At 53.3% G+C, this 26056-nt stretch overlaps 2 protein-coding genes across 2 annotated transcripts; both read right to left on the reverse strand.

Annotated features, from left to right (window-relative positions):
- Positions 1-751: 751 nt before the first annotated feature.
- Positions 752-10727, reverse strand: GCAT (glycine C-acetyltransferase). Its single transcript, XM_003919495.5, has 9 exons — positions 10128-10727; positions 7748-7878; positions 5063-5164; positions 4452-4598; positions 2691-2845; positions 2472-2554; positions 2137-2308; positions 1656-1777; positions 752-1082 (listed from the first exon to the last, which is right to left on the reverse strand). The coding sequence occupies exons 1-9, from the start codon at positions 10321-10323 to the stop codon at positions 931-933; spliced, it is 1260 nt and encodes a 419-aa protein (XP_003919544.4). The 5' UTR covers positions 10324-10727; the 3' UTR covers positions 752-930.
- Positions 10728-10851: 124 nt separating this feature from the next.
- LOC101022949 (histone H1.0) lies at positions 10852-13198 on the reverse strand. Its single transcript, XM_003905516.3, has one exon. The coding sequence runs from the start codon at positions 12749-12751 to the stop codon at positions 12167-12169; it is 585 nt and encodes a 194-aa protein (XP_003905565.1). The 5' UTR covers positions 12752-13198; the 3' UTR covers positions 10852-12166.
- Positions 13199-26056: the final 12858 nt, after the last annotated feature.

Raw genomic sequence — 26056 nt, forward strand, 5'->3', positions numbered from 1 at the left:
CTGTCCGGAGCTTCCCCAGGGGTGATCCTCATTCTTTTCTTTGGGGCCTGAATCCTCTGCCTCTCCTTCCAAACATGGACACCCAGCCTCCTCCTATCTGGGCAGCGACAGGACATCTTCCAATGGGGAGGAAGAAGCAGCTAGACTCTAGACTCCGGGACCGCAGAGTAGCACGGTGGTAGGGTAAAGGGCCTGTGGGGTTAGTTCTCAGCGGCCCTCCACAGCAGCACAAAAGCTACCCAAGACAAACGGTGGCCCATGCCTATCTCCCAAAGGCCTGGGTCCCATCCTTTTCTTTTTTTTTTTTTTTTTTTTTTGAGATGGACTTCTGCTCTTGTTGCCCAGGCTGGAGTACAATGGTGTGATCTTGGCTCACCGCAACTTCCACCTCCCAGGTTCAAGCGATTCTCCTGCCTCAGCCTCCTGAGTAGCTGGGATTACAGGCATGCGCCGCCACACCCGGCTAATTTCGTATTTTTAGTAGAGACGGGGTTTCTGCATGTTGGTCAGGCTGGTATCGAACTCCTGACCTCAGGTGATTCGCCTGCCTTGGCCTCCCAAAGTGCTGGGATTACAGGGGTGAGCCACCGCACCCAGCCACTGGGTCCCATCTTAATCTAGGGAAAAGGTCAGTGGAGATCTGGAGATCTGCAGTCCTCAGGAGCCTCCCCTCAGAGCCCTGGCTCCTGCCGGATTCTTCAACCAGCCACAGGACTGGGCCTGACCAGAGACAGTAAAGCAGACCAGAGTGTCACAGCCAATTTTCAAACTGTTGTTTGACATTCTCACAGCCCTCAGTGCAGGCCACGTCCCAGCCCAGCTCTGGGAGTTTGGTTCAGGGCTGAGAGCCTCTGCTCTGGGCCGATCGAAAACCTCCTTTGACCCTGTAGCAGCAGGTGGACCTTGGCTCTGCTCATCCCTACCCAGAGCTCAGGGCAGTGCCCCATGCAGTCGCCCCACTTCCACGAAGGCCTCCACACAGCGGTCAATGTCTTCCTCACTGTGCACTGCTGAGATCTGTACCCGGATCCGGGCCTTGCCCTTGGGGACCACAGGGTAGCTGAACCCGATGACAAAGATGCCTGGGAGGGTAGAAAGCAAGGGCGTGCCAGAACCAACAGGCTTGGGGGCAGAACACAGAGGGCAAGGGAACCGTCCCAAGTCTCAGATTTGGGACTGCCTCATGGCCTGGGTTTTTTTTTGTTTTGTGTTATTTTTTTTCAGATGGAGTCTTGCTCTGTCACCCAGGCTGGAGTGCAGTGGCGCGATCTCGGTTCACTGCAAGCTCTGCCTCCCAGGTTCACGCCATTCTCCTGCCTCAGCCTCCCGAGTAGCTGGGACTACAGGCGCCTGCCACCACGCCTGGCTAATTTTTTTGTATTTTTAGTAGAGACGAGGTTTCACCATGTTAGCCAGGATGGTCTCGATCTCTTGACCTCGTGATCTGCCCACCTCAGCCTTCCAAAGCGCTGGGATTACAGGCGTGAGCCACCACACCCGGCCTGCCTGCAGTTTTCAAGCTTGGACAGACAGCTGGCCTAAGAGGCCGCAGTGTGGCCAGGGGCGGCAGGGAGAGGGGTGGTTCACAGTCTACGGGTTTACCCTTTCTCTTCTCTCAGGACCCATCACCAGTTCTCTCGTCCCAGCACACTTACCTCTCTTCAGCATGTCATCCGCCATGCGAGAGGCCAGCCGGGCATCACCCAGCATCACAGGGCAGATGGGATGGCTGGCTCCTGAGATAGTGAAACCAGCAGCTTCCATCTTATTACGGAACCTGTGGGTACAAGGTATCACAGGTAGCTAAGGGGCCGTGGAGCATTCACACCCGCTCCTCCCAGGGACCAGGCCCGAGGTCTGTGCAAGAAGGATCAACAAAGACAGTTACAAGTTCTAAGAGGCAGATGGGAGCCAGGCAGGGGGCAGGTAGAACAAAAAGGGAGACGGAAAGACAGGATGGACAAGAGGGAGACACAGAAGCTAGAGGGGAGAGGCAGAGACAGAGGAGGGAGGGGAACAGGCAGAAGCAGACCTGGTGGGCACAGAGCTGTCTGTGGGCCTGGGCAGACACACGAGGCTGGCTCTCACCATGTCCCCTGGCCCCCGAGCCTGCCCCATCCCTGCTGGGAGCCGCACCTCTGGGTCTTGGCAGCCATAGACTGGACAATGGTATTACTCTCCATGAGTAGATCTAGGGCCTTGGAGGCGCAGCCAACAACAGCAGGTGGCAGACTGTTGGAGAAGAGGTAGGGCCGGGCGCGCTGTCGCAGCAGGGACACCAGAGGCCCAGGCCCTGTCGTGTAGCCCCCTGAGAAGAAGGGAAGAGGTGGGGGGAGGGGTTGGTCAGGGGCCAGAGCCTACCCCAACCCCCTCCTGAAAGTACAGTCCATGCTGTCCTCCCCACTTCCCTGAGCCCCTCCAGGGCCCTCCAAAAGGACAAGGGGATCCCAGGGACACAACCTTGCAGGTACCTGATGCTCCACCCAGGGCCTTCCCCAGGGTGGAGTTGATGATGGTGACCTGATCCATCACGCCCAGCAACTCATCCGTACCCCTGCAAGGGAAGCTGCCACTGCTGTCACTGCCTCCTGAGAGCCCAGGGATCATGGATCAGGCTGGGGACTGGCCTCCGCATTTCCCAGCCACCCTCAGAAGCCCCACCCCAGGCCTCAGGTGCCACATGGTCCCACCGTCCTGTGGGCCCCAGGAAGCCAGTGGCATGGCATTCATCCACAAAGACCAGGGCGCCATATCTAGAGGCGAGGCGGCAGATCTCCTGCAGGGGTGCGATGTCGCCATCCATGGAAAAGGCCCCATCGGTGGCCACCAGGCGCAGCCGATGCTTCTGCGGGAAAGACATGAACAGGTGGTGGGTGGTATCAAGCTGGGCTAAACCACCCATGTCTTGTGCTGCTTGGAGCTCTGAGAGCTCATCCTGCCCAGTGCCCAGCACAGAGGTGAGCACAGAGGTGGGCACATAGGTACCACCATCTTGGGGGCTGGAACATCCTCTCCCTCATCTGTGCCTCTCAGCCTCACCCATCTCCACTGTGAACCCTGGGCAGTGAGAATGGGCTCAGGCCTCACTCTCCTGTGTAAGGTCCCAAAGGGCAGGCTGGGCTGGGACCAGGTCTTACCAACGTGTCCATTCTATCCTTATGCCTAGCAAGGGCCTGCCACACAGAAGGTGCTTGCTAAAACTTAAGGCAGGCCAGGAGCAGTGGCTCACACCCGTAATCCCAGCACTTTGGGAGTTTAGGGGTTCGAGACCAGCCTGGGCAACATAGTGAGACCGTGTCTGTACTAAAAATTTTTTAAACTGGCTGGGTATGGTGGCTCATGCCTGTAACTTTGGGAGCCCAGGAGTTCAAGACTAGCCTGAGCATTATAGTGAAACCCTGTCTCAAAAACAAACAGGCCAGGCGTGGTGGCTAACGCCTGTAATCCCAACACTTTGGGAGGCTGAGGCAGGCAGATCACCTTAGGTCAGGAGTTCGAAACCAGCCTGGCCAACATGGTTAAACCCCATCTCTACTAAAAATACAAAATTAGCTGAGCACGGTGGTGGGCGCCTGTAATCTCAGCTACTCCAGAGGCTGAGGCAGGAGAATCAATTGAACCCGGGAGGCAGAGGTTGCACTGAGCTGAGATCGCACCATTGCACTCCAGCCTGGGCAAAAAGAGTGAAACTCCATCTAAAAAGCAAACAAATAAAAAACTGGGTGGGTGGGCACCTGTAGTCCCAGCTACTCAGGAAACTGAGGTGGGACGATCGCTCGAGTCCAGAAGGTTGAGGCTGCGGTGAGATTGCACCATTGCAATACAGCCTGGGCAACAGAGTGAGACTCTGTCACTCACACACACACACACAGACACACACACACAGACACACACACACACACACAGACACACAAAGGGAAAAACCTCAAGGCATCACGGTACAATAGAATAATGCTCTGGTGCCAGGCACAGTGGCTCATGCCTATAATCCCAGCATTTTGGGAGGCCAAGTAGGGTGGATCAACTGAGGTCAGGAGTTCAAGACCAGCCTGGACAACATGATGAAACCCCGTCTTCACTAAGAATACAAAAATTAGCCAGGCGGGGTGGTGCCTATAATCCCAGCTACTTGGGAGGCTGAGGCAGGAGAATCACTTGAACCAAGGAGGTGGAGGTTGCAGTGAGCTGAGATTGCACCACTATACTCCAGCCTTGGCGACAGGTTATACTCCAGCCTTGGTGACAGAGTGAAACTCTGTCTCAAAAGAAAAAAAAAAAAGACAGAAAGAAAGAATAATGCTCTAGGTCTGAGAGATTTGGGTTCAAATCTTGGACAAACCTCTGCTGTTTCAAACTTTCAGGCTATCTGTCTGTCAGTGAAGAGTTGGCCTCTCTAAGCCTCACTTCCTTCCCCAAATGGAGGCTGAGGGGGGGCCCAGGTATGGCCCCACCTGGGCCTCCTGCAGCTTGGCTTCTAGGTCACCCATGTCCAGGTGGCGATAGCGGTACTTGTGGGCCTTGCACAGGCGGATGCCGTCGATGATGGAGGCATGGTTCAGCTCGTCCGACAGGACTGCGTCCTCCGGGGTCAGCAGGGCCTGGAGGGAGGCAGTGAGCGTAGAGCCATCACTCAACCACCCTAGGCTTCTCCCTCGACCAGGAGTCCTGCAAATCAAAAAACTGTACTGCCAGCCAGGCCGTTCCTCTGGGTAGAGAGGCAAGGCGTCCTGTACTTCCATCTGGGCCCCCGTGCCCCAGTGCCGGGCTGGACCAGCTCCCTGCTCTAGTAAGAGGAGGCGAGAATATATTTGGTGAGTACCAGGCCCCCACCTCCCCCAGCCTTCCAGATGATGTAGCTTATCCCCCACAGTCTCTCAGGCTCCTTGCAAGCCCCAGGATTCCTCCTGGAGCACCTACCTGGCCCAACCTTGGCCTCCAGAAGAAGTGGGCTCTGGAGCCTCTAGGCATGGCACTGAATCCTGCTAGGTTCTCCCGACTGCCCACCCCCAAGCCTTCCCCAGCCTAACAGGCCCCATCGACCCTCAGGACAGCTTCCACACACCTCAAAGAGACCGGCGTTGGCGTCAAAACAGCTGGGATAGAGGATGGCATCCTCCCGCTGGTGGAAGCAGGCTATTTTTGCTTCTAGATTCTTGTGGATGCTCTAAAGAAAATGAGTGAGACGCGTGTTGATGCCTGTGGGGTCATGTGGGACAAGTCCGAGGGGACAGAGGCTTGGAGGACCACAGAGACCCAACCCAGAAAGCCTGCAGCCTCAGCCTCCTTACTTTCTGCCACACATGGGTGATCCCAGAGCTGCCAGGAATCTGGCAGACAGTTCCCATTGAGGAACTGGGGACCTGTTAGGTTCCCTTCCTGGGCAGACTTTGGTTTTACCATAGCGGTCTAAGGGTGGAATTACGGGAACTCGTGGAGAAGGAAGCGTGTCTTCCTAACACCACACTGAGTGTCTTTTTTGGTTGCCTAATGGCAAAGAAAAAGATCACAGAGGTAATTCTGGATTCATCTGGGCCTCTAATTTGTAGATTTGAAAGCTGTTGGGTGTGGGTGAGGGCTTTGCTGGGAAGTGACCGGATGTGAGTCAGGAGTTCTGCCACTGACATTCATTTCTCTCTCACCTTTCTGAGAGGGCAGTTAATGATAATCACAAGTAGGACCACAGACTCACTCTCTCTTTTTTTGGCAAATGAGACAGGGATTCTCTGTCACTCAGGCTGGAGTGCAGTAGTGAGATCATAGCTTACTGTAGCCTTGAACTCCTGGGCTCAAGTGAGCCTCCCATCTCAGCCTCCCCTCCCTAGTAGCTGAGACTACAGGTGCGCACCACCACACCCAGCTAATTAAAAACTTTTTTTTTTTTTTTTTTTTTTTAGAGAGAGGGTCTTGCTATGTTGCCCAGGCTGGTCTCAAACTCCAGGCATCAAGTGATCCTTCTGCTTTGGGCTTCAAAAGTATTGAGATTACAGGTATAAGCCACCATGCCCAGCCAGCATGGACTCTTGAGCAAGGGTTCAAATCCCACCACAATAGGCTCTGTGCCTCTGGGCAAGTCACTTAACTTCTCTGGACCTCAGTGTCCTCATCTCAATAGGAAGAATAAGAATAGCACCTGTCACTGAAGATTAATGACTTAATACTTGTAATGTTCTTCCTTTATTTTTTTTGAGACAGAGTTTCACCCAGGCTGGAGTGCAGTGGCACCATCATGGCTCACTGCAACCCCTGCCTACTGGGTTCAAGTGAGCAAGTCCAGCTAATTTTTGTATTTTTAGCAGAGACAGGTTTCACCATGTTGGCCAGGCTGGTCTTGAACTCCTGACCTAAAGTAATCCACCCACCTCAGCCTCCCAAAGTGCCTGGATTACAGGCATGAGCCATCACACCTGGCCAATAGTTGTAATTTTCTTAAAAGAATTCTTGGCACATAATAAGTACTATTTAAGTTTCATACTTATATAAATTTATTTTGTAACATTTGGAAAATAAATAATAGCCAACATTCATTGAGCACTACTACGTGCCAGGCTGTTCCATGCTTTTTTCTTGTTTTTTTTTTTTTTTTAAGACAGAGTCTCGCTCTGTTGCTCAGACTGGACTGCAGTGGCGTGATCTCAGCTCACCTGCAACCTCCACCTCCTAGGTTCAAGTGATTCTCCCGCCTCAGCCTCACAAGTGGCTGGGATTACAGGCACCCACCATCATGCCAGTTAATTTTTGTATTTTTGTAGAGAAAGGGTTTCGCCATGTTGGCCAGGCTGGTCTCGAACTCCTGATCTCAGGTGATCTGCCTGCATCAGCCTCCCAAAGTGCTGGGATTACAGGTATGAGCCACTGCGCTTGGCCTATTCTAAGCATTACATGTATTAAGTCTTTAATTTGTAAGGATCTTATTAAGTGTTATTATCTTCAGTTTTCTTATGAAGGAATTAAGACAGAGAGAGGTTAAGATACTTGCCCACAGGAACAGGGCCACTAAAGGGCAGCACTGGCAACCGTGCTCCATCACAAGAGACCCAGAGCCCTCAGTCTCAGTTCCTGCCACCTACTCCTCTTTTCCTATAGAAAGTCAGGTGTGATCAGGCGCGGTGGCTCACGCCTGTAATCCCAGCACTTTGGGAGGTGGAGGCGGGCGGATCACGAGTTCAGGAGATCGAGACCACGGTGAAACCCCGTCTCTACTAAAAATACAAAAAATTAGCCGGGCACGGTGGCGGGTGCCTGTAGTCCCAGCTACTCGGGAGGCTGAGGCAGAAGAATGGCGTAAACCCAGGAGGCGGAGCTTGCAGTGAGCCAAGATCGCGCCACTGCACTCCAGCCTCGGCAACAGAGTGAGACTCCGTCTCAAAAAAAAAAAAAAAAAAAATTAGCTGGGTGTGGCAGCACACCTGTAATTGCTGCTGCTCCGGAGGCGGAGGCATGAGAATCACTTGAGTCTGGGAGGCGAAGGTTACGGCAAGCCAAGGTTGTGCCACTGCACTCCAGCCTGGGTGACAGAGCAAGACTCTGTCTCAAAAAGAAAAAAAAATATATATATATATATAAAGTTTCTTGGCCAAAGCTTTTCAGCAAAACAGAGGCCTGCACTCAGCCTTTCTGCTGCACAGCTCTGGGGCCAACAGTGGGCCCAGGGCCGTGGATGAGCTGAGCTGGCTAAACCAGCCCTGCTGACTGTGGGAAGCAGGCAGCTGGGATCAGTCCCCACAACCCCCCATCACTCACTGTGTACCTGGGTTCCGCAGATGAAGCGGACAGAGCTGAGGCCAGCTCCAAACTCCTCCAGAGCCTGCAGACCTGCCTGGATCACCTTGGGGTGGCTGCTCAGGCCCAGGTAGTTGTTGGCACAGAAGTTAAGGATTCCTGAGGTAAAGGAGAGGAGATGGATACAGCAGCTCAGGTGGGGCAAGGAAGGGCCTGGAAAGATGACAGTGCCAGGCCCTGGGGAAATGGTCCAGAAAGGAAACATACCTGGATTCACCGTTGAAGAGGCACCAAATTCAACAGCTACAGAGGGAGGGTCAGTGCTACACATCTTGAAGAGTGAGAAGTTTAAACTCTTTTTTTTTTTTTTTTTTTGAGGCAGGGTCTAGTTCTGTCGCCCAGGTTAGAGTACAGTGGTGCAATCATGGCTTACTGCAGCCCCAACCCCCCAGGCTCAAGCAGTCCTCCCACCCAACCGCCTGAGTAGCTGGGACTGCAGGTGCGTGCCACCATGCCCAACTAAATATTTTTATTTTTATTTTTATTTTTATTTTTATTTTTATTTTATTTTTTTTTTTTGAGACGGAGTCTTGCTCTGTGCCCCAGGCTGGAGTGCAGTGGCGCGATCTCGGCTCACTGCAAGCTCCGCCCCCCCGGGTTCACGCCATTCTCCTGCCTCAGCCTCCTGAGTAGCTGGGACTACAGGCGCCCGCCACCTCGCCCGGCTAATTTTCTTGTATTTTTAGTAGAGACAGGGTTTCACCGTGTTAGCCAGGATGGTCTCGATCTCCTGACCTCGTGATCCGCCCGTCTCGGCCTCCCAAAGTGCTGGGATTACAGGCTTGAGCCACCGCGCCCGGCCATATTTTTATTTTTTGTAGAGATGGGGCCTCATTATGTTGCCCATGCTGGTCTTGAACTTCTAGCCTCAAGCAATCCTCCTGCCTTGGCCTCCCAAAGTGCTGAGATTTCAGGCACAAGCCACTGTGCCCAGCCTAAACTCTGGCTTTGAATCACATTCTACCCAAGGAGGAACTCAACCCTTCCTCACAGGCTTCTCCTGTGCCTGAAGACCACCACTAACTCCTTATCTGACCCCTTGGTTTCCTGGTGGGTTAAAGAAGAGGGCTGGGTCAGATGCCTGCTGCAGTCCTGGAACTCCACAGTTTACTTTGCTGCCTGGTATAGAACCACTTCCCCAAAGGTAGGGTGCCTGAGATACCAGTCCCTGAATTCTAAAGCCCAGAGTGAACACAGCTGACCTTAGGAGCAAACACGCCAGAGGGGAAAGTTCACACAGCCTGGGAAAGGCAAAAACAGGATGAGAACTTGGGTCTCCTAATTTCCCATCTTTTGACTGGCTCTAAGCTTCCCCTGAGGGAGAGAAGGGATTACCTGGGACCTCTATGTTACAAATGAGTACAACAGCACCAAGGGTTCTATGCCTATTTCCTGGCAGAAGGCAGCTTTGGGATTCTGTTGATGATCACCACTCACGTGAGGCCTGACACGAATCAGTCAGGCAGTAACCACTGGTTAGAATGAAATGAGGGAGGGCTGGGAGTGGTGGCTCACGTCTGTAATCCCAACACTTTGGGAGGACGAGGCGGGCGGATCACTTGAGGTCAAGAGTTCGGGATCAGCCTGGCCAACATGGTGAAACCCAGTCTCTACTAAAAATACAAAAATCAGCCGGGTGTGCTGGCACTTGCCTGTAGTCCCAGCTACTTGGGAGGCTGAGGCATGAAAATCGCCCGAACCCAGGAGGCAGAGGTTGCAGTGAACCGAGATCTCACCACTGCCCTCCAGCCTGAGCGACAGAGCAAGACCAGATTGCTTGCTATGAGTTTGGCCAGGAAGCTGTCCTCTCTGGCCAGTTAGGCAATGTTCCAGCTCCAATATTCCAGCGCTGCCTGCAGCTAGCTGGGGGCTTTTGGGCAAGCCATTTCACATCTGTGGATTTCAGCCTCTTCGTTTGTAAAATGGAATTAGTCATTCCTGCGTTTAGAAGTTAGCAGGAGTTCACGTGCAGCAACAACTGGTAGAGGCCTTCACAAAACAGCCGCTCAAGAAATGCGGGTTTTCTCGCTCCGGCCTTCCCACCACCCTTCCTTGCAGTGTCACGGTGGGAGCCAGCTGGGTGTCTCTCTCCTTTTCTCATGCTCACACAGGGCTGGTCCCAGCCCTGCCTTCTGAGCCAAAAAGGTGCTCAAGGGCAAATCACCTCCCTCCGGCAAAACGGGTTTAACCAGGCTAGAGTCAGTATTAGGAAGCCGTAAAGTCGCCCTGAGAGATGCGAAGGGGACCAGTAGCTAAGAGTGTAGGAGCCGCCCACCCCCGCCTCCAAGCACTCCATTCCAGCGCAAGCTCGGGAAAGGTCTTGGAACGACTCCGGGAGGGAGAGTTACCTCCGGAGACGCCGTCCACGTGGATGTGCGGCCCCTGACGGGACGTGATGACCCGCTCACTCTTCCAAGTGCCAGCTCCACGGATCCCTTCCAGCTCCCCCTCCAGAATGCCGCGCAGCTGGGCCAACGCTGACTGTGCGCGGCAGCTGCGGGGCACTCCGAAGAGCGCGGCGCGCCACGCGTTCCCAGCCCACATCGCTCCTACCTCGCCCGAGCGTCCCTGCCTGCCTGGGAGCCGTGCGCATCGCGGACGCAGCCTGGTCACGTGGCCGGGGGCCGGGCTCCAGCAGCCAATCGGAGCGAGGGGGGCTGACTTAACGAGTGGGAGGCGGGCCTAAGGTGGGTGGGCGGTGCCTGGCGGGATCCGTCAGGGACCAAGCGGCTTGACTTGTAAGTTGAGACTGCAGAGGTCCGGGTGGCAGAAGGGAGGGAAGGGGGCGGAGGAAGTCGCGTCAGGGCCCAACCCACCAGACTCCCCACCGCATTCCCACGTACTCACCTCTCGGCCGGAAATGGGGTGCCCTCTGGACCCCAAAGGCAGAAGCCTAGAAGCCGGCAAAGGCACGTTCCGCAGCCTCCGGGACTAAGGATTCCTGGCTTCTGTCCAGCTCCTGTAACCCTCCCCCCATTCTCAGGTGCAAACGCCCCAGATGTCCCCACTGCCCGCCCGCCTAACCGCTCCGCATTCATCCCCCAGTCTTCAAAGTGAGGAAAAATACACCGCTCAGTTTCTCCCTTTTCCAATTTATTTTAAAGTTTTAAAAAGACAGCAAAATTTTCCCGGCACAAGTAACACTTGTTTAAAAAAGGCGGGGGAGGGGGGGGTGACGCGCAAGTACGCGATTTTTCTATTTTATTAAAAATAAGAGAAGGACAACTGTACAGGTTTTTTCTCCCAGCTCCCGGGCGTGAAACTAAGTACTAACCCTAGATATGTATATATACACATACACACACATGCACACAGATCTAGCTCTGTAAAACTACTTAGCAAATCCCAAATCGACTGCAGTATGTCTTACTGTCCACTGCCCGCCCACTCCCCCTCCCCCTCCCCCAGCTACAACTACTTATAATAAAAGACTCAAATAAAAGAGATCGGGAGGTTTTAAGTGGCCGCAGCCCCACCAAACCAAGCAAGGACACCTCTTGTACAGGAGGAACAAAAATCCAGAAGAAAAGTCTTCCTAGGACACAATCTATCGATTGCATGGAAAAATCCAAGTTTCAACAGGGCACACTGAGGCACTTGGCTGACTCCCCACCCTTCCCCTAAAGTTTTCACTCCGGTTTAACAAGAGAATTTGCTGAAGCCACAAAGATCCTCCAATAGCTACATCCTAGCTGACTGAGACAAGCTATGGCTTCTCCCATCCAGCTGTCACTTGGACCCCACTCCCTTTCCCTAAGACAATAGGGAGACCGAAAGGGCAAACTAACAGAAATGAGAAGGAAACTGGGTTTGGGCCCCCACTGCTCACCACTAGGAGGTGGAAGTCAGCCCAGTGGCAGTTTTTTCCACCTCCTTCCTTTGCCGGCTGGCTGCTCCCTACCACCTCTCTCCTCCTGGCCAAAGGTTCTGAAACTCTCACGACGGGTGCCCAACTCAAAGAAAGCTCACTCACCCTAAAGATACTCCTGCTAACCTCACGATTCCTGGGTTCCCTTCTCATCTAGCCAGAACATACTGCCTTGTGTCTTCTCCCCACCCCCATCTACCTTCATGGCAAACAAACCAACAAAACACACAAGCCACCCACCCCACCCCCGCCAAATCCCTAACCCCGTAAGTAGGTTAATAGCAAAACAAAATATAAGTACATTCTCATCATTACAGAGATTGGTTGTTGCTGTCCTTGCACAACTGGTTAAGGAAAAATGAATTATTCCGTAATTTCTGAAGAATCCAAATCCTGTCTCTTACAAAGTCAGAACAGAAGGATGCAAAAGGTGGTGGTGAGCATCAAGACAAAAAAGGAGAAAAGTATTTACAGAAAATAGGAGAGAGGAGGGAGTGTCTGCAAGAAAAGACTTCATTGTCACTTCTTCTTGCCGGCCCTCTTGGCACTGGACTTTGCTTTGGGTTTCACTGGTTTGGCCTTCTTGGGCTTGGATGCCTTGACCGGCTTGGCTTTGACAGTCTTGGGTTTTTTGGCTTTCTTGGGCGTGGCAGCCAGCTTCTTCTTGGCCTTCTTGACTGGGGTGGCTTTGGGTTTCTTGGTTGGGGCTTTGGAGGCAGCCTTCTTGGGCTTGGATGCCTTCTTTGGCGTGGCTACCTTCTTGATTTCCTTCTTGGTCTTCTTGAAGGCCACTGACTTCTTGGGCTCGTCGCTCTTGGCTAGCCGGAAGGATCCCGAGGCCCCCACCCCTTTGGTCTGCTTGAGGACACCGGTGGTGACCAGGCGCTTGATGGACAACTTGATCTGCGAGTCAGCGTTCTCACCCACCTTGTAGTGGCTCTTGATATACTTCTGGATGGACTGGCGCGAGGAGCCAGCGCGGTTCTTCTCCGCCTGGATGGCAGCCACGATCATATCTGAATACTTGGGGTGGTCTGTGGACTTCTTGGAGGCCTTGGCCCGCTTGGGCTTGGCCGCAGGGGCGGACGTGGAATTCTCGGTCATGGTGGCCTGTCTGGTCCGGCTGTTGAAGGCGCCTTCCAAAAGGCCAGCCCTCGTCGGAGGCTGAGCAAAACCTGCCTCGGGATCTGCTCTTGAGCCCCTGACTACCGGGCCAGTCCGGAGTGCGGCTCCCGGGGATGCGAGCGAGGAGTCGCTGCTTCTCCTTTCCAGCTGGGGTGTCGGGAGAGCTCGCTGAGCCGGCTCTGCGAGGCCCAGCCCCGCCGGTCTGTCGCTTGGTCTCGGCACCGGGCTCTGGCTCTGCCTCTGCCTCTGCCTCTGCCTCCGCCTCCTCTGCCTCCCTTTTCCCAGCTCCGCGTCTGGCGCTTGGGCGGCGCATCCGGGTATTTAGCGGCGGCGGGCGGACCGCGGTGAGGACAGGGCTGCTGGCTGCCTGCTCCCGGCCCGGAATGGCGCTGCGCCGCCGCCATCTGTGTTTCTTCCGCCGAGCAAATCCGACCTTTCCCCCCGGCCCGGGCCTTCCCGCTCCCCGCCGCCGCCCGGGGCCGCTGCCTGGCTCCCTGGGCTTCCCCGCCGGGCGGCCCGCTGGCCCGGCCGCCGCCCCCCGCGCCCGCCACGCGCCCCAAACGGCGCCGAGGACCGCTGGTGCGCCGGCACATTTCCCCTTTGCGGGGGGCTGGCTCTGCGGGGCTAGGGAGCCCGGGTGTGGGAAACCCCCCGTAGCAAAGCTCTCCCCTGAGGCTACCGGGGGCTCCACTCCCGGCCCGCTGCGGGGTCCCCTAGCCCGGTGGAGCTGCCGGAAAGCGGCCCCAACTAACACACGCGGCCCCGAGCTAGGCGACTCCCAGCCGGGCCGAGCCGGGACAGGGGGGAGGGGTCGCTCCCCCGGGGTCCGGTCACCTCTCGGGGGTCACCCCGCCACCGGTCCCTCCACACCTCTACCCCTCTCTGTCCATGGGGCCCCCAAGGAAACTTTCCCTGGAAGAGTTGGAAGGGCACTTTCAAACTTTGTCCCTTCCCCCTCCTCTGCCGTCTCTCCCCCAGCGCGCCCCCCGACCTCTGCCTTGAGGTCCCCTCCTGAGGCCGAACCCCCAGTGCTGCCCGGACCCTCTGAGAGATGAGGAGGGGCTCCCGGGTGGCCTCTTCTCCTCAAAGACCCCTACATCTCCCATATACCCTAATCGGGAATTCGTTTATATGCTTCTCTTAGCCTGGAAGTTTTGGGGTGTCAGAGGCAGAACTCGCTGCCCCCATCCCTGAGGCCCAGCCTGAGGGTTCAGTCCCTGTCCCAAGGCTCCTTGAAGCCAATGTGGGGGCAGGGGGGGCGGTCCACAATGGAGAGGCTGCCCCAGAGGCTCTAAGCAGGGACGGTCCTGGGGGCCCCTGTAATGAGGAGAGGCCCTGAGTGCTTTGGGGACTTGGGAAAGCGGGGCGCTGGGGTAGAGGTCGAGGAGGGGGTTGTATCCCTTGGGTTGTGACCTATCTTCGGAAAGTGTGCAGTTCAGAGAGCCGTGGCCGCGACCACCGCCATTTTGCTGGGAAGATGCGATGTCTTTGTTAAAATGCACACAGATTTTCCCGTGCTGCCTGGCAGGTGTAGACGAGGCGGACACGGGGCGCCACTGTCTGCAGGGAGTTCTGAAGCTCGAGGGGCTTTAGTGGCCCAGAGGCCAGCAGAAGGGACCTCAGAGACCCTAGGACCCCTTCTCTGCGGCCGACCTCCTACTCACGTGCCGGGTCCGCTTGGCAGCGGCCCTGGGCTGAGATTCTGCGACGCTTACTCCCTGAGCCCCCCTCCCACAACCCCGCTTTTATTCCCTAAGCATAGAGGCCGGTCACTGTTCACTTAAACAATACCCTGGGAGTGGGAGTTTGTTGCTGGTCAAAATGATGAACGCATCCCGGTATGGTCCAAGAGCTGTTTGCAGACACAGTAGGCTACTGGGGAGGGGTAAAAGGGAGGGGTTCAAGGGTTTTGATGTTGGGGACGGGATCGTAGCTGCGTGGGTGTGGTAGGGCTCCTATTGGACCTGGGAGTCTCTGAAGCCAGGGCAAATTAATGGGTTTCCCCCGCACGCCAAGGGATGGATTAATCCAAATGATTAGGGGAGGAGGGGGGAGGGGGAGCCCAAGACTCGGTGTTAGATGCCTTCTCTCCGGGCTTATCTCCGTGGCACAGGCGGGGAAGGGAAGCAATGGGGGGTCAGGTTAGTTCAAAAGGTCAAGGTTCTTCTTTTGATGGTGTCAATTTCCCTTAAGTTTCGTCATTTGAAAACACAACATTCTGGTGGCTTTGTTTTGGTTATTTTCAAAGACAACTCGGGTTCCCATTAAGACCTGGTTGGGTTAATACGCACCCAAATAGCCACCCCCGTATCCGAGATGTTCCACCCTGAGAGCCCAGAGCCATGTCACCCCACCCCCCGCCCCAGATCCGTGCATGTCTTAAAGACCTGATGAATCCAATGACACGATGATGAATAATTTTATTTGCACAGTGCTTTACAGTTTGCACAGTGCTCCCCACCGGTTTCTGGATCCTTTGCGCCTCCTGCCTGTGATCACTGTCCCCATCACCCCTATTTTACCGCGGAGGCCCGGGACTTAGAAGGATGGATTGGGGGCGGGGTACTGTGAGGCTCAGCTCCCTGACACCTGGGCCTTCATTTCATTTTGTAGCTCTCCTGTCCCTTCTCCCCGCCCATCCCAGCGACCTGTAAATTCCCGGAACTGAACCCAGGATTGGGGAAAGGGGTTGCCTCGGGTTGCAGGGGCTTCCAGCTAGTGGACACCCCTTCTCCCGTCAGGCGGCGAGATTCACCGCCCCTTCCCCTGTTCCAGGGAGTTGGAGGGGAAGGAAGGGGGTTCCTTGCGACTTGGGCGCAGAGGCCGAAGCCGAGGCGGGCAAGACGAGGAAAGACGGCCTCCAGATTGGCTTGGCCTTGCCTCGCCTCGCCTCGGGGACACTGCAGAGCCGGGGGGCTTCTTCACTCCCGCCAGAACCCGCCTGGGCACCGGGGCAGACGGCTCTCGGGTTTCCACCGGGCGCAGAGCCATCTTCCAGCTGGCCGACTGCGCAACCTCCCCCGCCAGCTTTAACGCGAGGCTCTTGAAACCCCAGGAACGGCGGAACCGCGGCAACTGCTCCTGGGAAATGTAGTCCCCGGTGCCGCGCCACCTGCCCGCGACCCTTGGCAGCCGCCGCACCGCCTGGGCGTGGGGAGAGGGTCGGACAGCTGCTGTGCCGTGGCGCGGGGAGGGTCCAGGCTGTGCCGTGGCGCAGGGAGGATCCCCCCGCTGTCGCTCTCGGGCCTCAGTTCTTCCACCTGTCGGCTCTACCTGTCTCTGGGCTTAGTGAGACGGGGAAATGAATTCCTGCATGGAAAAGTATAAATCGCATTAGAATGCTAGGGGTCGTGTCCTTACTAATGGTTGGTTGTGTGTGTGCGCGCGCGCGCGTGCCTGAGCCCTTGGCACGTGACATCTCCACGTTACAGACAGGACGGCCCCATCTCCACCCCTATGTTTAATGACTTGCCCAGGGCTGATAGACTCCCAAGGCAATGCCCTGTTCACTGCACCACTTGTGGTCTTGTGGCATTATGGGCTTTGGAATCCTTTTTTTTTTTTTTTTTTTTTTTTTTTTTGAGACGGAGTCTCGTTCTGTCGCCCAGGCCACAGTGCAGTGGCGCGATCTCGGCTTACTGCAACCTCTGCCTCCCGGATTCAAGCAATTCTCTGCCTCAGCCTCCCGAATAGATAGGATTACAGGTGTCCACAACCATGCGCGGCTAATTTTTTTATTTTTGGTAGAGACGGAGTTTCACCATCTTGGCCGGACTGGTCTTGAACTATCCTCGTGATCCACCGGCCTGGGCCTCCCAAAGTGCTGGGATTACAGGCATGAGTCACCGCTCCCGGCTGGCTTTGGAATCTTAATGCATTCTTTAATATGTGCCGGGCACTGGGATGGGCGCTGGGATATAGCCATCAACCAAAGTGACAAGACAGCCCTACCCTTGTGGAGCTGAGGTTCCCTGGAAAAGATAGATACACAGTAGACTACTGTAATCCCAGCACTTTGGGAGGCCGAAATGGGTGGATCACCTGAGGTCAGGAGTTTGCGACCAGTCTGGCCAACGTGGTGAAACCCTGTCTCTACTAAAAATACAAAAATTCGCCGGGCGTGGTCGCGGGCACCTGTAATCCTAGCTACTTGGTAGAATGAGGCAGGAGAATCGCTTAAACCTGGGAGGCAGAGGTTGCAGTGAGCCAAGACCATGCCATTGCACTCCAGCCTGGGTGACAAGAACAAAACTCCAGCTCAAAAAAAAGAAAAATTATATAGTATGCTGGAAAGTGGCAATTGCAGAGAAACAATTGGAGCAGGGTTTGGGGTGGGTATAGGCAGTGTCAAATGGTGGTGGTTTGCAATTGTATTTTTTGGTTTTTGTAGTTGTTTTTTTGGGACGGAGTCTCACTCTGTTGCCCAGGCTGGAGTGTAGTGGCATGATCGCAGCTCACTGCAACCTCCACCTCCTGGGTTCAAGCAATTCTCCTGCCTCAGCCTCCCAAGTAGCTGGGTTTACAGGTGTGCGCCACCACTCTCGGCTAATTTTTTTTTTTTTTATATGGAGTCTCACTCTGTTGCCCAGGCTGGAGTGCAGTGCCACGAGCTCAGCTCACTGCAACCTCCGCCTCCCGGGTTCAAGCAATTCTCGTGCCTCAGCCTCCCGAGTAGCTGGGATTGCAGGCGCCCACCACCACACTCAGCTAATCTTTGTATTTTTAGTGGAGCAAGGTTTCACCATGTTGGCCGGGCTGGTCTCAAACTCCTGACTTCAAGCGATCCACCCACCTTGGCCTCCCACCAAAGTGCTGGGTTATAGGCATGAGACACCAAGCCCAGCCACTTGTTCTACTTTGTGCCCCTTGTCACTACTGAACTTGACTAGTCTAAAAAAAAAATGGTTCAGATGAACCCCACTACGCGGTATATATCCAAAAGAAAGGAAATCAGCATATTGAAGAGATATCTGCACTCCCATGGTCATTGCAGCACCATTCACAATAGCCAAAATATGGAGTCAACCCAAGCGCCCATCAATGGATGAATGGATGAAGAAAATGTGGTATATAAACAAAGGGAATATTATTCAGCCACCAATAAGAATGAAATCCTGTCGGCTAGGCGCGGTGGCTCACACCTGTAATCCCAGCACTTTGGGAGGCCAAGATGGGCGGATCACGAGGTCAGGAGATCGAGACCATCTTGGCTAACACGGTGAAACCCCGTCTCTACTAAAAATACAAAAATTAGCCGGGCGCGGTGGCGGGCGCCTGTAGTCCCAGCCACACGGGAGGCTGAGGCAGGAGAATGGCGTGAACCCGGGAGGCGGAGCTTGCAGTGAGTGGAGATTGCGCCACTGCACTCCAGCCTGGGAGACAGAGCGAGACTCCGTCTCAAAAAAAAAAAAAAAAGAATGAAATCCTGTCATTTGCAACAACACAGATGGAACTGAAGGTCATCATATTAACTGAAATAAGCCAGGCAGAGAAAGACAAATATTGCCTGTTCTCACTCATATGTAGACGCTAAAAAAGTGGATCTTGGCCAGCCTGGTAAAATGGTGAAACCCCGTCTCTACTAAAAATATAAAACTTAGCCGGGCGTGGTGGCAGGCACCTGTAATTCCAGTTACTCGGGAGGCTGAGGCAGGAGAATCACTTGAACCCAGGAGGTGGAGGTTGCACTGAGCCAAGATTGTGCCATTGCACTCTCCAACCTGGGCAACAGAGCGAGACTTCATCTTAAAAAAAACAACAACAAAAAAAGTGGATCTCAGCCTGGCGTGGTGGCTCATGCCTCTAATCCCAGCACTTTGGGAGGCCAAGGTGGGAGGATCACCTGAGGTCGGGAGTTCAAGACCAGCCTGACCAACATGGAGAAACCCTGTCTCTACTAAAAATGCAAAATTAGTTGGGTATGGTGGCACATGCCTGTAATCCCAGCTACTTGGAAGGCTGAGGCAGGAGAATTGTTTGAACCCAGGAGGCAGAGGTTGTGGTGAGCTGAGATCGCACCATTGCACTCCAGCCTGGGCAACAAGAGCAAAATTCCGTCTCAAAAAAAAAAAAGGCCAGGTGCGGTGGCTCATGCCAGTAATCCCAACACTTTGGGAGGCTGAGGTGGGCGGATCACAAGGTCAGGAGATCGAGACCATCCTGGCTAACACGGTGAAACCCTGTCTCTACTAAAAACACAAAAAATTAGCCGGGCGTGGTGGTGCACACCTGTAGTCCCAGCTACTCAGGAGGCTGAGACAGGAGAATCGCTTGAACCTGGGAGGCGGAGGTTGCAGTGAGCTGAGATCGCGCCACTGCACTCCAGCCTGGGTGACAGAGCGAGACTCTGTCTCAAAAAAAAAAAAAAAAAAAAAGTGGATCTCATGAAGATGGAGAGTAGATTGGTGGTTACCAGAGGCCAGGAAGGATAGCAAGGAGGGGAGGAAGAAGAGAAGCTGATCAATGGGTACAATATACAGTTAGCTAGAAGAAATAAGACATAGTGTTCCATAGATCAGTAGGGTGACTGCAGTTAACCATAACCCACTGTATACTTCAAAATAGTTACAGGAGAATAATTCACATGCTCCCAGCGTAAAGAAAAGATAAATGTTTAAGGTGATGGATATCCCAATTCTTCTAATTTGGTCATTACGCTTTCTACGAATAAGCCATCTTGTCACCCCTGTCTCAGGTGAGCGGCAACTATCTGAGGCCAGTAGCACAGGAATAAGAAGAATTTACCAAGACAGTTGTAGGTAAAGAAAGGCACATTTGCCGGGCGCGGTGGCTCACGCCTGTAATCCCAGCACTTTGGGAGGCCGAGGCGGGCAGATCACCTGAGGTCAGGAGTTCGAGACCAGCCTGGCCAACATGGCAAATCCATCTCTACTAAAAATACAGAAATTAGCCGGGCGTGGTGGCACATGCCTGTAGTCCCATCTACTTGGGAGGCTGAGGCAGGAGAATCGCTTGAGTCTGGGAGGCAGAGATTGCAGTGAGCAGAGACTGTGTCATTGCACTCCAGCCTAGGCGACATGGCAAGACCTTGTCTAAAAAAAAAGAAAAAAAGAAAAAGCAAAAGAAAATGCACTGCAAATTTGCAACAGGTAGCACAGCAGAGAAGGGGCTGTCTGCAAGGAGACAAAGGCTTGCTAGGGATGGTACAGGATGGTGCTTGTGCTGTATGCTGGAGAGGGCTTTATGCAATTTTCTGTCAGCTAAGGTGCAGGAAGATTGTGAATTATTTGCAGGAGGGCATGTGTTCTGAAAGGCAGACTTAGAGCTTACCTGCTTTCTCTTTTTGCTTTCCCTCAATCCCACCGGTCCAACTTCCCCTCCCTAATTAGGACTCTGCAACCCTCTCTCATAGACCCTGTCCTTTCCTTCTTAGCACTTTTCACAAAATCGCACATTACAATGACAGCAGTGCGCATCTTCCCCACCGGAGACGGAGCCCCAAGAGGCAAGCACGTGTCTGTTCCGTTCACACCCAGCACCCTGCAAGTAAATAACCAATCTGCACCTGCCTGGGCCTTTCCCACTTCCAAAGGGCTTTGACCTCCACACTATGAGTCAAGATTCATGCTCTGTGAGGAGGACGGGGCAAACGGCAGGTGGAGGCACCCGAGGGGAAAGGAGCAAGGCTTGAGATAGAGTGAGATAGAGGCGGGGGTGGGGGTGAGGGAGAGGCGGGGAGCAGCAGATGGCCCCTCACTCAGGGATGGAGGGGCGACTGTGCTAGCCTGGGTGCTGGGTCCCCTCCTCTCAGCCCGGTCCTGTGATTCCTCTTAGAAACCTGCCAGAAACAGGGGCTCTCCCCTCCTCCTGTCCAGGCTAGGTGTCACTTAGATTCTCCAAACTGAAAAGCAATCAACATTTCAGGGCCCCAGGAATTTAACAGAGAGTACAGTCAATGGGGTTTTTTGCTTTCTTTTTTCTTTTTTTTTAATTTCAATTTTGGTGGGTATATAATAGATGTATATATTTATGGGATACATGAGATTTTGTTTTGTTTTGTTTTGTTTTTGAGATGGAGCCTTGCTCTGTTGCCCAGGCTGGCGGGCAGTGTCACGGTCTGGGCTCACTGTAACCTCCGCCTCCTGGGTCAAGCGATTCTCCTGCCTCAGCCTCCTGAGCAGCTGGGATTACAGGCGCCTGCCACCAGCCCCTGGCTAATTTTAGTATTTTTAGTAGAGATGGGGTTTCACCATGTTGGCCAGACTGGTCTCGAACTCCTGACCTCAAGTGGTCTGCTCGCTTCGGCCTTGCAAAGTGCTGGGATTATAGGCATGAGCCACCGCGCCTGGCCAGAGATGTTTTAACAGAGGCATGCAGTGTGAAATGAGCACAATGGGTTTTTACAGACATCCCCTCTTCCTTCCCCCACACTGCTGTGCAGCAACTGGACAGTGCTCCCCTGCCTCCAGCTCTCTGCCCAACACAGGATTTCTCTTAACACAGGAACAGCACTGGCCCTGAGTTGGGGGCCTCAGGTGGTTATATGTTGGATGTGGAGGGATTCTGCTCACATCCCCCAGCCCCAGCCCTATTATGCGATGAGTAACTGTGTGTGGGAGGCAGAAGAATGGCCCCTAAATATGACCACATCCTGATCCCTGAAACTTTAAAAAATGTTCCTTTAATGGCAAGGGAGAACGAAGGTTGCTAATCACCCAACCTGGAGATGGGAGATGATCCTGGATTATCAAGGTGTCCTGGTGGGCCCAGTGGAATCACAAGGATCTTTTTTTTTTTTCTGAAACGGAGTTTCGCTCTTGTTGCCCAGGCTGAAGTGCAGTGGCACAATCTCAGCTCACTGCAACCTCCACCTCCTGGGTTCAAGCTATTCTCCTGCCTCAGCCTCCCAAGTAGCTGGGATTACAGGCATGCGCCATCACGCCTGACTAATTTTGTGTTTTTAGAAGAGACGGGGTTTCTCCATGTTGGTCAGGCTGGTCTCGAACTCCTGATCTCAGATGATCCGCCTGCCTCAGCCTCCCAAAGTGCTGGGATTACAGGCACGAGCCACCGCGCCCGGCCAAGGATCCTTAAATGGGAAAGAGAGAGGCAGAAGAGTCAGAATCAGAGATAATGTCCTCAGAAAGACCTGCCCACTACTGTTGACGATAGGATGGAAGGACCCATGAGCTCAGGAAAGCAGGCAGCTTCTGAAAGCCAGAGAAAAAGGCAAAAACCAGATTCTCCCTTAGAGCCTGCAGAAGGAATGCATACCTGCTGACGTGTTGATTTTAGTACAGTAAAACCCATTTTGGACTTCTGACCTTCAGCTCTGTAAGATAATAAACGTGTGTCTTTTAGCCACTAAGGGTAACTGGTTACAGCAGCAACAGGGAAAGAATCCACTATGGTTGATGGAGATTTGGGTTTTTTCCACTTTCTTCTTTTTTTATAGAGATGGAGTCTCACTATGTTGCCCAGGCTGGTCTCAAACTCCTGGGCTCAAGTGATCCACCCGCCTTGGCCTCCCAGAGTGCTGCGATTACAGGCATGAGCTGCTGTGCCTGGCCATTTCCAGTTTCTTGCTTTGCAGACAATGTCGCTGTGACTTTCCTACTGCAAGTGCCCTGGTGCAAAGGGGAAGGAGCTAGAAGTATACACAACTTCAGCATTACCAGGTAGTGCCATCTGCTTTCCAAACTGTACCTGCCCCGAGCTTCCATATGGACAATGGACTAGGGAAGGGAAGAAGAAGGCAGTGAAACCATTAGGGGCCATCTCAGTGATCCAAGTTCTGAATTAAAGTGGTGGCCGTGGGGGTGGAAGGAAGAGGCAGATGTCAGAAATATTGAGGACGAGTCCTTGCTAAAAGGTTGGCTGTAGGGGGTGAGGGAGGAGATGGAACGACTCCCAGCCATCTGGAGCAGAAACAAAGATGGCGGGCCATGGCCTGGCACAGTGGCTCACGCCTGTAATCTCAGCACTTTGGGAGGCTGAGGCAGACAGGTCACTTGAGGTCAGGAGTTCGAGACCAGCCTGGTCAATATAGTGAAACCCCATCCCTACCAAAAATACAAAAATAAGCTGGATGTGGTAGTGGGCGCCTGTAATCCCAGCTACTCTGGAAACTGAGGCAGGAGAATCGCTTGAACCCTGGGGGCAGAGGTTGCAGTGCACTGAGATTGTACCACTGCACTCCAGCCTGGGCAACAGAGTGAGATTCTGTCTAAATAAATAAATAAAAACAATAAAAAGAAAAAAAAAACAGGCGGACACAGTGGCTCATATCTGTAATCCCAGCACTTTGGGAGACCAAGGCAGACGGAACACCTGAGTTCAGGACTTCGAGACCAGCCCAGCCAACATGGTGAAACCCCGTCTCTACTAAAAAAATACAAAATTGGCCAGGCACAATGGCTCAAGCCTGTAATCCCAGCACTTTGGGAGGCCGAGACGGGCGGATCACGAGGTCAGGAGATCGAGACCATCCTGGCTAATACGGTGAAACCCCGTCTCTACTAAAAAATACAAAAAACTAGCCGGGCGAGGTGGCGGGCGCCTGTGGTCCCAGCTACTCGGGAAGTTGAGGCAGGAGAATGGCGTAAACCCGGGAGGTGGAGCTTGCAGTGAGCTGAGATCCGGCCACTGCACTCTAGCCGGGGCGACAGAGAGAGACTCCGTCTCAAAAAAAAAAAAAAAAAAATAGCCAGGTGTGATGGCACAGGCCTGTCGTCCCAGCTACTCGGGAAGCTGAGATGGGAGAATCACTTGGCCAGGGAGATGGAGGCTGCAGTGAGCTGTGATCGCGTTACTGCACTCCAGCCTGGGTGAGACACAGCAAGACTCTGCCTCATAACAAAACAAAACAAAAAACAAAGATGGCTGGCCTTCTTCTGTCCTGCCCTGGCCACTAGCTGTCCTGGTACCCCCCACCCCCGCTTAACAGCCTCACCCTGTGGAGGCTGACCTCTCACCTGTTTCTCCCAAGTTAGGAAAACCCATCCCATGTGGGTTAGAAGTCAAATGAACAGAAAGACAAACACACATTTCCAGACAAAGAAATAAAAATGCAGGTGACAGTTTAACAGTTAAACTTTAACTGATCTAACTGAACTAAACCTTAACTAATTTCCAAGTCTGTTTTTGTTTGGGTCTTCTCTGTGGCCCAGGCCGGAGTGCAATTATGGCTATTGCAACTTTGAGCTCCAGGGCTCAATCGATCCTCTTACCTCAGCCTCCCAAATAGCTGGGACTACAGGCACATGCCACCACACCAAAAATACTCATTTTGGTATTTTTTGTAGAGACAGTGTTTCACCATGTCGCCCAGCTTTGTCTCAAACTCTTGGGCTCAAGCAATCCTCCTACCTTGGCCTCCCAAAGTGTTGGGATTACAGGTATGAGCCATTTCCAAGTTTTAAAGCAACAGAAGATATCACCATGGCACAGACTGAGGGTTTTGGCCCCACAGACATAGTTTAGCCTCCTGCATGGACAGCGTCCTTTGGAAGGCCATGAGGCTCTCACATAGGAGAGGAGGCTGCATGTGCAAACCTGGAAAATGTCTATGATACATTAATTGACAAAAGGAAGCTAAGAAAAATATGAGGGGACCTCATTTTTATAAAATAGGGATATTAGAGAACTACATACAGATATATATTAGTAGTTCCCATTTATTGAGCAGTTACTATCTGCCCACACTGTGCTAAGTGATCTATCCATAGGTGTTAACACATTTGGTCTTTTGCTGTTGTTATTACTTCATTTGACAGGTGGGGAAGGAACTTACCTGAAGCAGTCTAATTCCATGCTCTTTTTTTTTTTTTTTTTTTTTTTTGGAGATGGAGTTTTGCTCTTATTGCCCAGGCTGGAGTGCAATGGCATGGTCTCAGCCCACTGCAACCTCCACTTCCCATGTTCAAGTGATCCTCCTGTGTCAGCCTCCCAAGTAGCTGGGATTACAGGTGTCCACCACCACGCCCGGCTAATTTTTCTATTTTTAGTAGAGATGGGGTTTCACCATATTGGCCAGGCTGGTCTTGAACTCCTGACCTCAGGTGATCCACCAGCCTCTACCTCCCAAAGTGCTGGGATTACAAGTGTGAACCACCACCCCTGGCCTTTTGTTGTTGTTGTTTATTTGTTTTTGACACAGGGTGTCATTCTGTCACCAAGGCTGAAACACAAATCATGGCTCACTGCAACCTTGAACTCCTGGGCTCAAGTGATCCTTGTGCCTCAGCCTCCTGAGTAGCTGGGGCCACAGGTGCGCATCACCATGGTCAGCTAATTTTAAAAATTTCTGTAGAGATGGGGCCTCACTATATTGCCTAGGCTGGTCTCGAACTCCTGGCCTCAAGTGGTCCTCCCACCTTGGCCTCCCAAAGTTCTGGGATTACAGGCAACTCCATGCTCTTAATCAACTCTCAAAACTGCCTTTCTCTTAACCTGGGAAGAGGTGGGGAAATTTGTGGCCAGCCTGGGGACCACCAGGAGGAATGAGATTGGGCCCCAGTTCCTCTCTCCTGGTAGGATTAGTTGCCATCTGACCTACCAGGACAGTCCTGTCCAGCTGGCAGAGAGGACGCTTATGCCTCAAAGGAAATAACTCACTCCATGGGAAGTGGATATGGACAAGTGACCCAAGCTCAGTGCCAGAGGCCAGGCATTGGTGAGGGACACAGGTGCCATGTGTGGTTTAGGTTGAAAGTCCTGTTGAACCTGCCCACTCTGGTGTCATTTTCTTTTTCTTTCTTTTCTTTCTTTCTTTCCTTTTTTTTTTTTTTTTTTTTGAGGTAGAGTCTGGGTCTGTCATCCAGGCTGGAATGCAGTGGCGCAATCTCGATCTCGGCTCACTGCAACCTCCTCCTCCCAAGGAGGTTCAAGCGATTCTCTTGCCTCAGCCTCCCAAGTAGCCATGATTACAGGCACGTGCCGCCATGCCCAGCTAATTTTTTTTTTTGAGATGGAGGTAAGCGCTTGTTGCCCAGGCTGGAGTGCAATGGCACGATCTCGGCTCACTGCAACCTCTGCCCCCCAGGTTCAAGCAATTCTCCTGCCTCAGCCTCCTGAGTAGCTGGGATTACAGGCATGCACCACTACACCTGGCTAATTTTGTATTTTTAGGAGAGGTGGGGTTTCACCACGTTGGTCAGGCTGGTCTCAAACTCCCGACCTCAGGTGATCTGCTCACCTCGGCCTCCCAAAGTGCTGGGATTACAGGTGTGAGCCATTGCACCCGGCCTAAGTTTTGTATTTTTAGTAGAGACGGGGTTTCACCATATTGGCCAGGCTGGTCTCGAACTTCTGACCTCAAGCGAT

This window comes from Papio anubis, chromosome 16 (assembly GCF_008728515.1).
Source record: "Papio anubis isolate 15944 chromosome 16, Panubis1.0, whole genome shotgun sequence".
Taxonomy (NCBI): Eukaryota; Metazoa; Chordata; class Mammalia; order Primates; family Cercopithecidae; genus Papio; species Papio anubis.

What these genes read in the sequence shown, in the direction of transcription:
- GCAT (XM_003919495.5), bottom strand. Translation starts at nt 10,323, where the DNA reads ATGTGGGCTGGGAACGCGTGGCGCGCCGCGCTCTTCGGAGTGCCCCGC. An exon ending in GCTTCATCTGCGGAACCCAG is followed by an intron (nt 5,165 to 7,747) that starts GTACACAGTGAG and finishes CATTTTCTTTAG; the next exon opens with AGCATCCACAAGAATCTAGA. An exon ending in GGCCCTGGGTGGAGCATCAG is followed by an intron (nt 2,309 to 2,471) that starts GTACCTGCAAGG and finishes CCTTCTTCTCAG; the next exon opens with GGGGCTACACGACAGGGCCT.
- LOC101022949 (XM_003905516.3), bottom strand. Translation starts at nt 12,751, where the DNA reads ATGACCGAGAATTCCACGTCCGCCCCTGCGGCCAAGCCCAAGCGGGCC.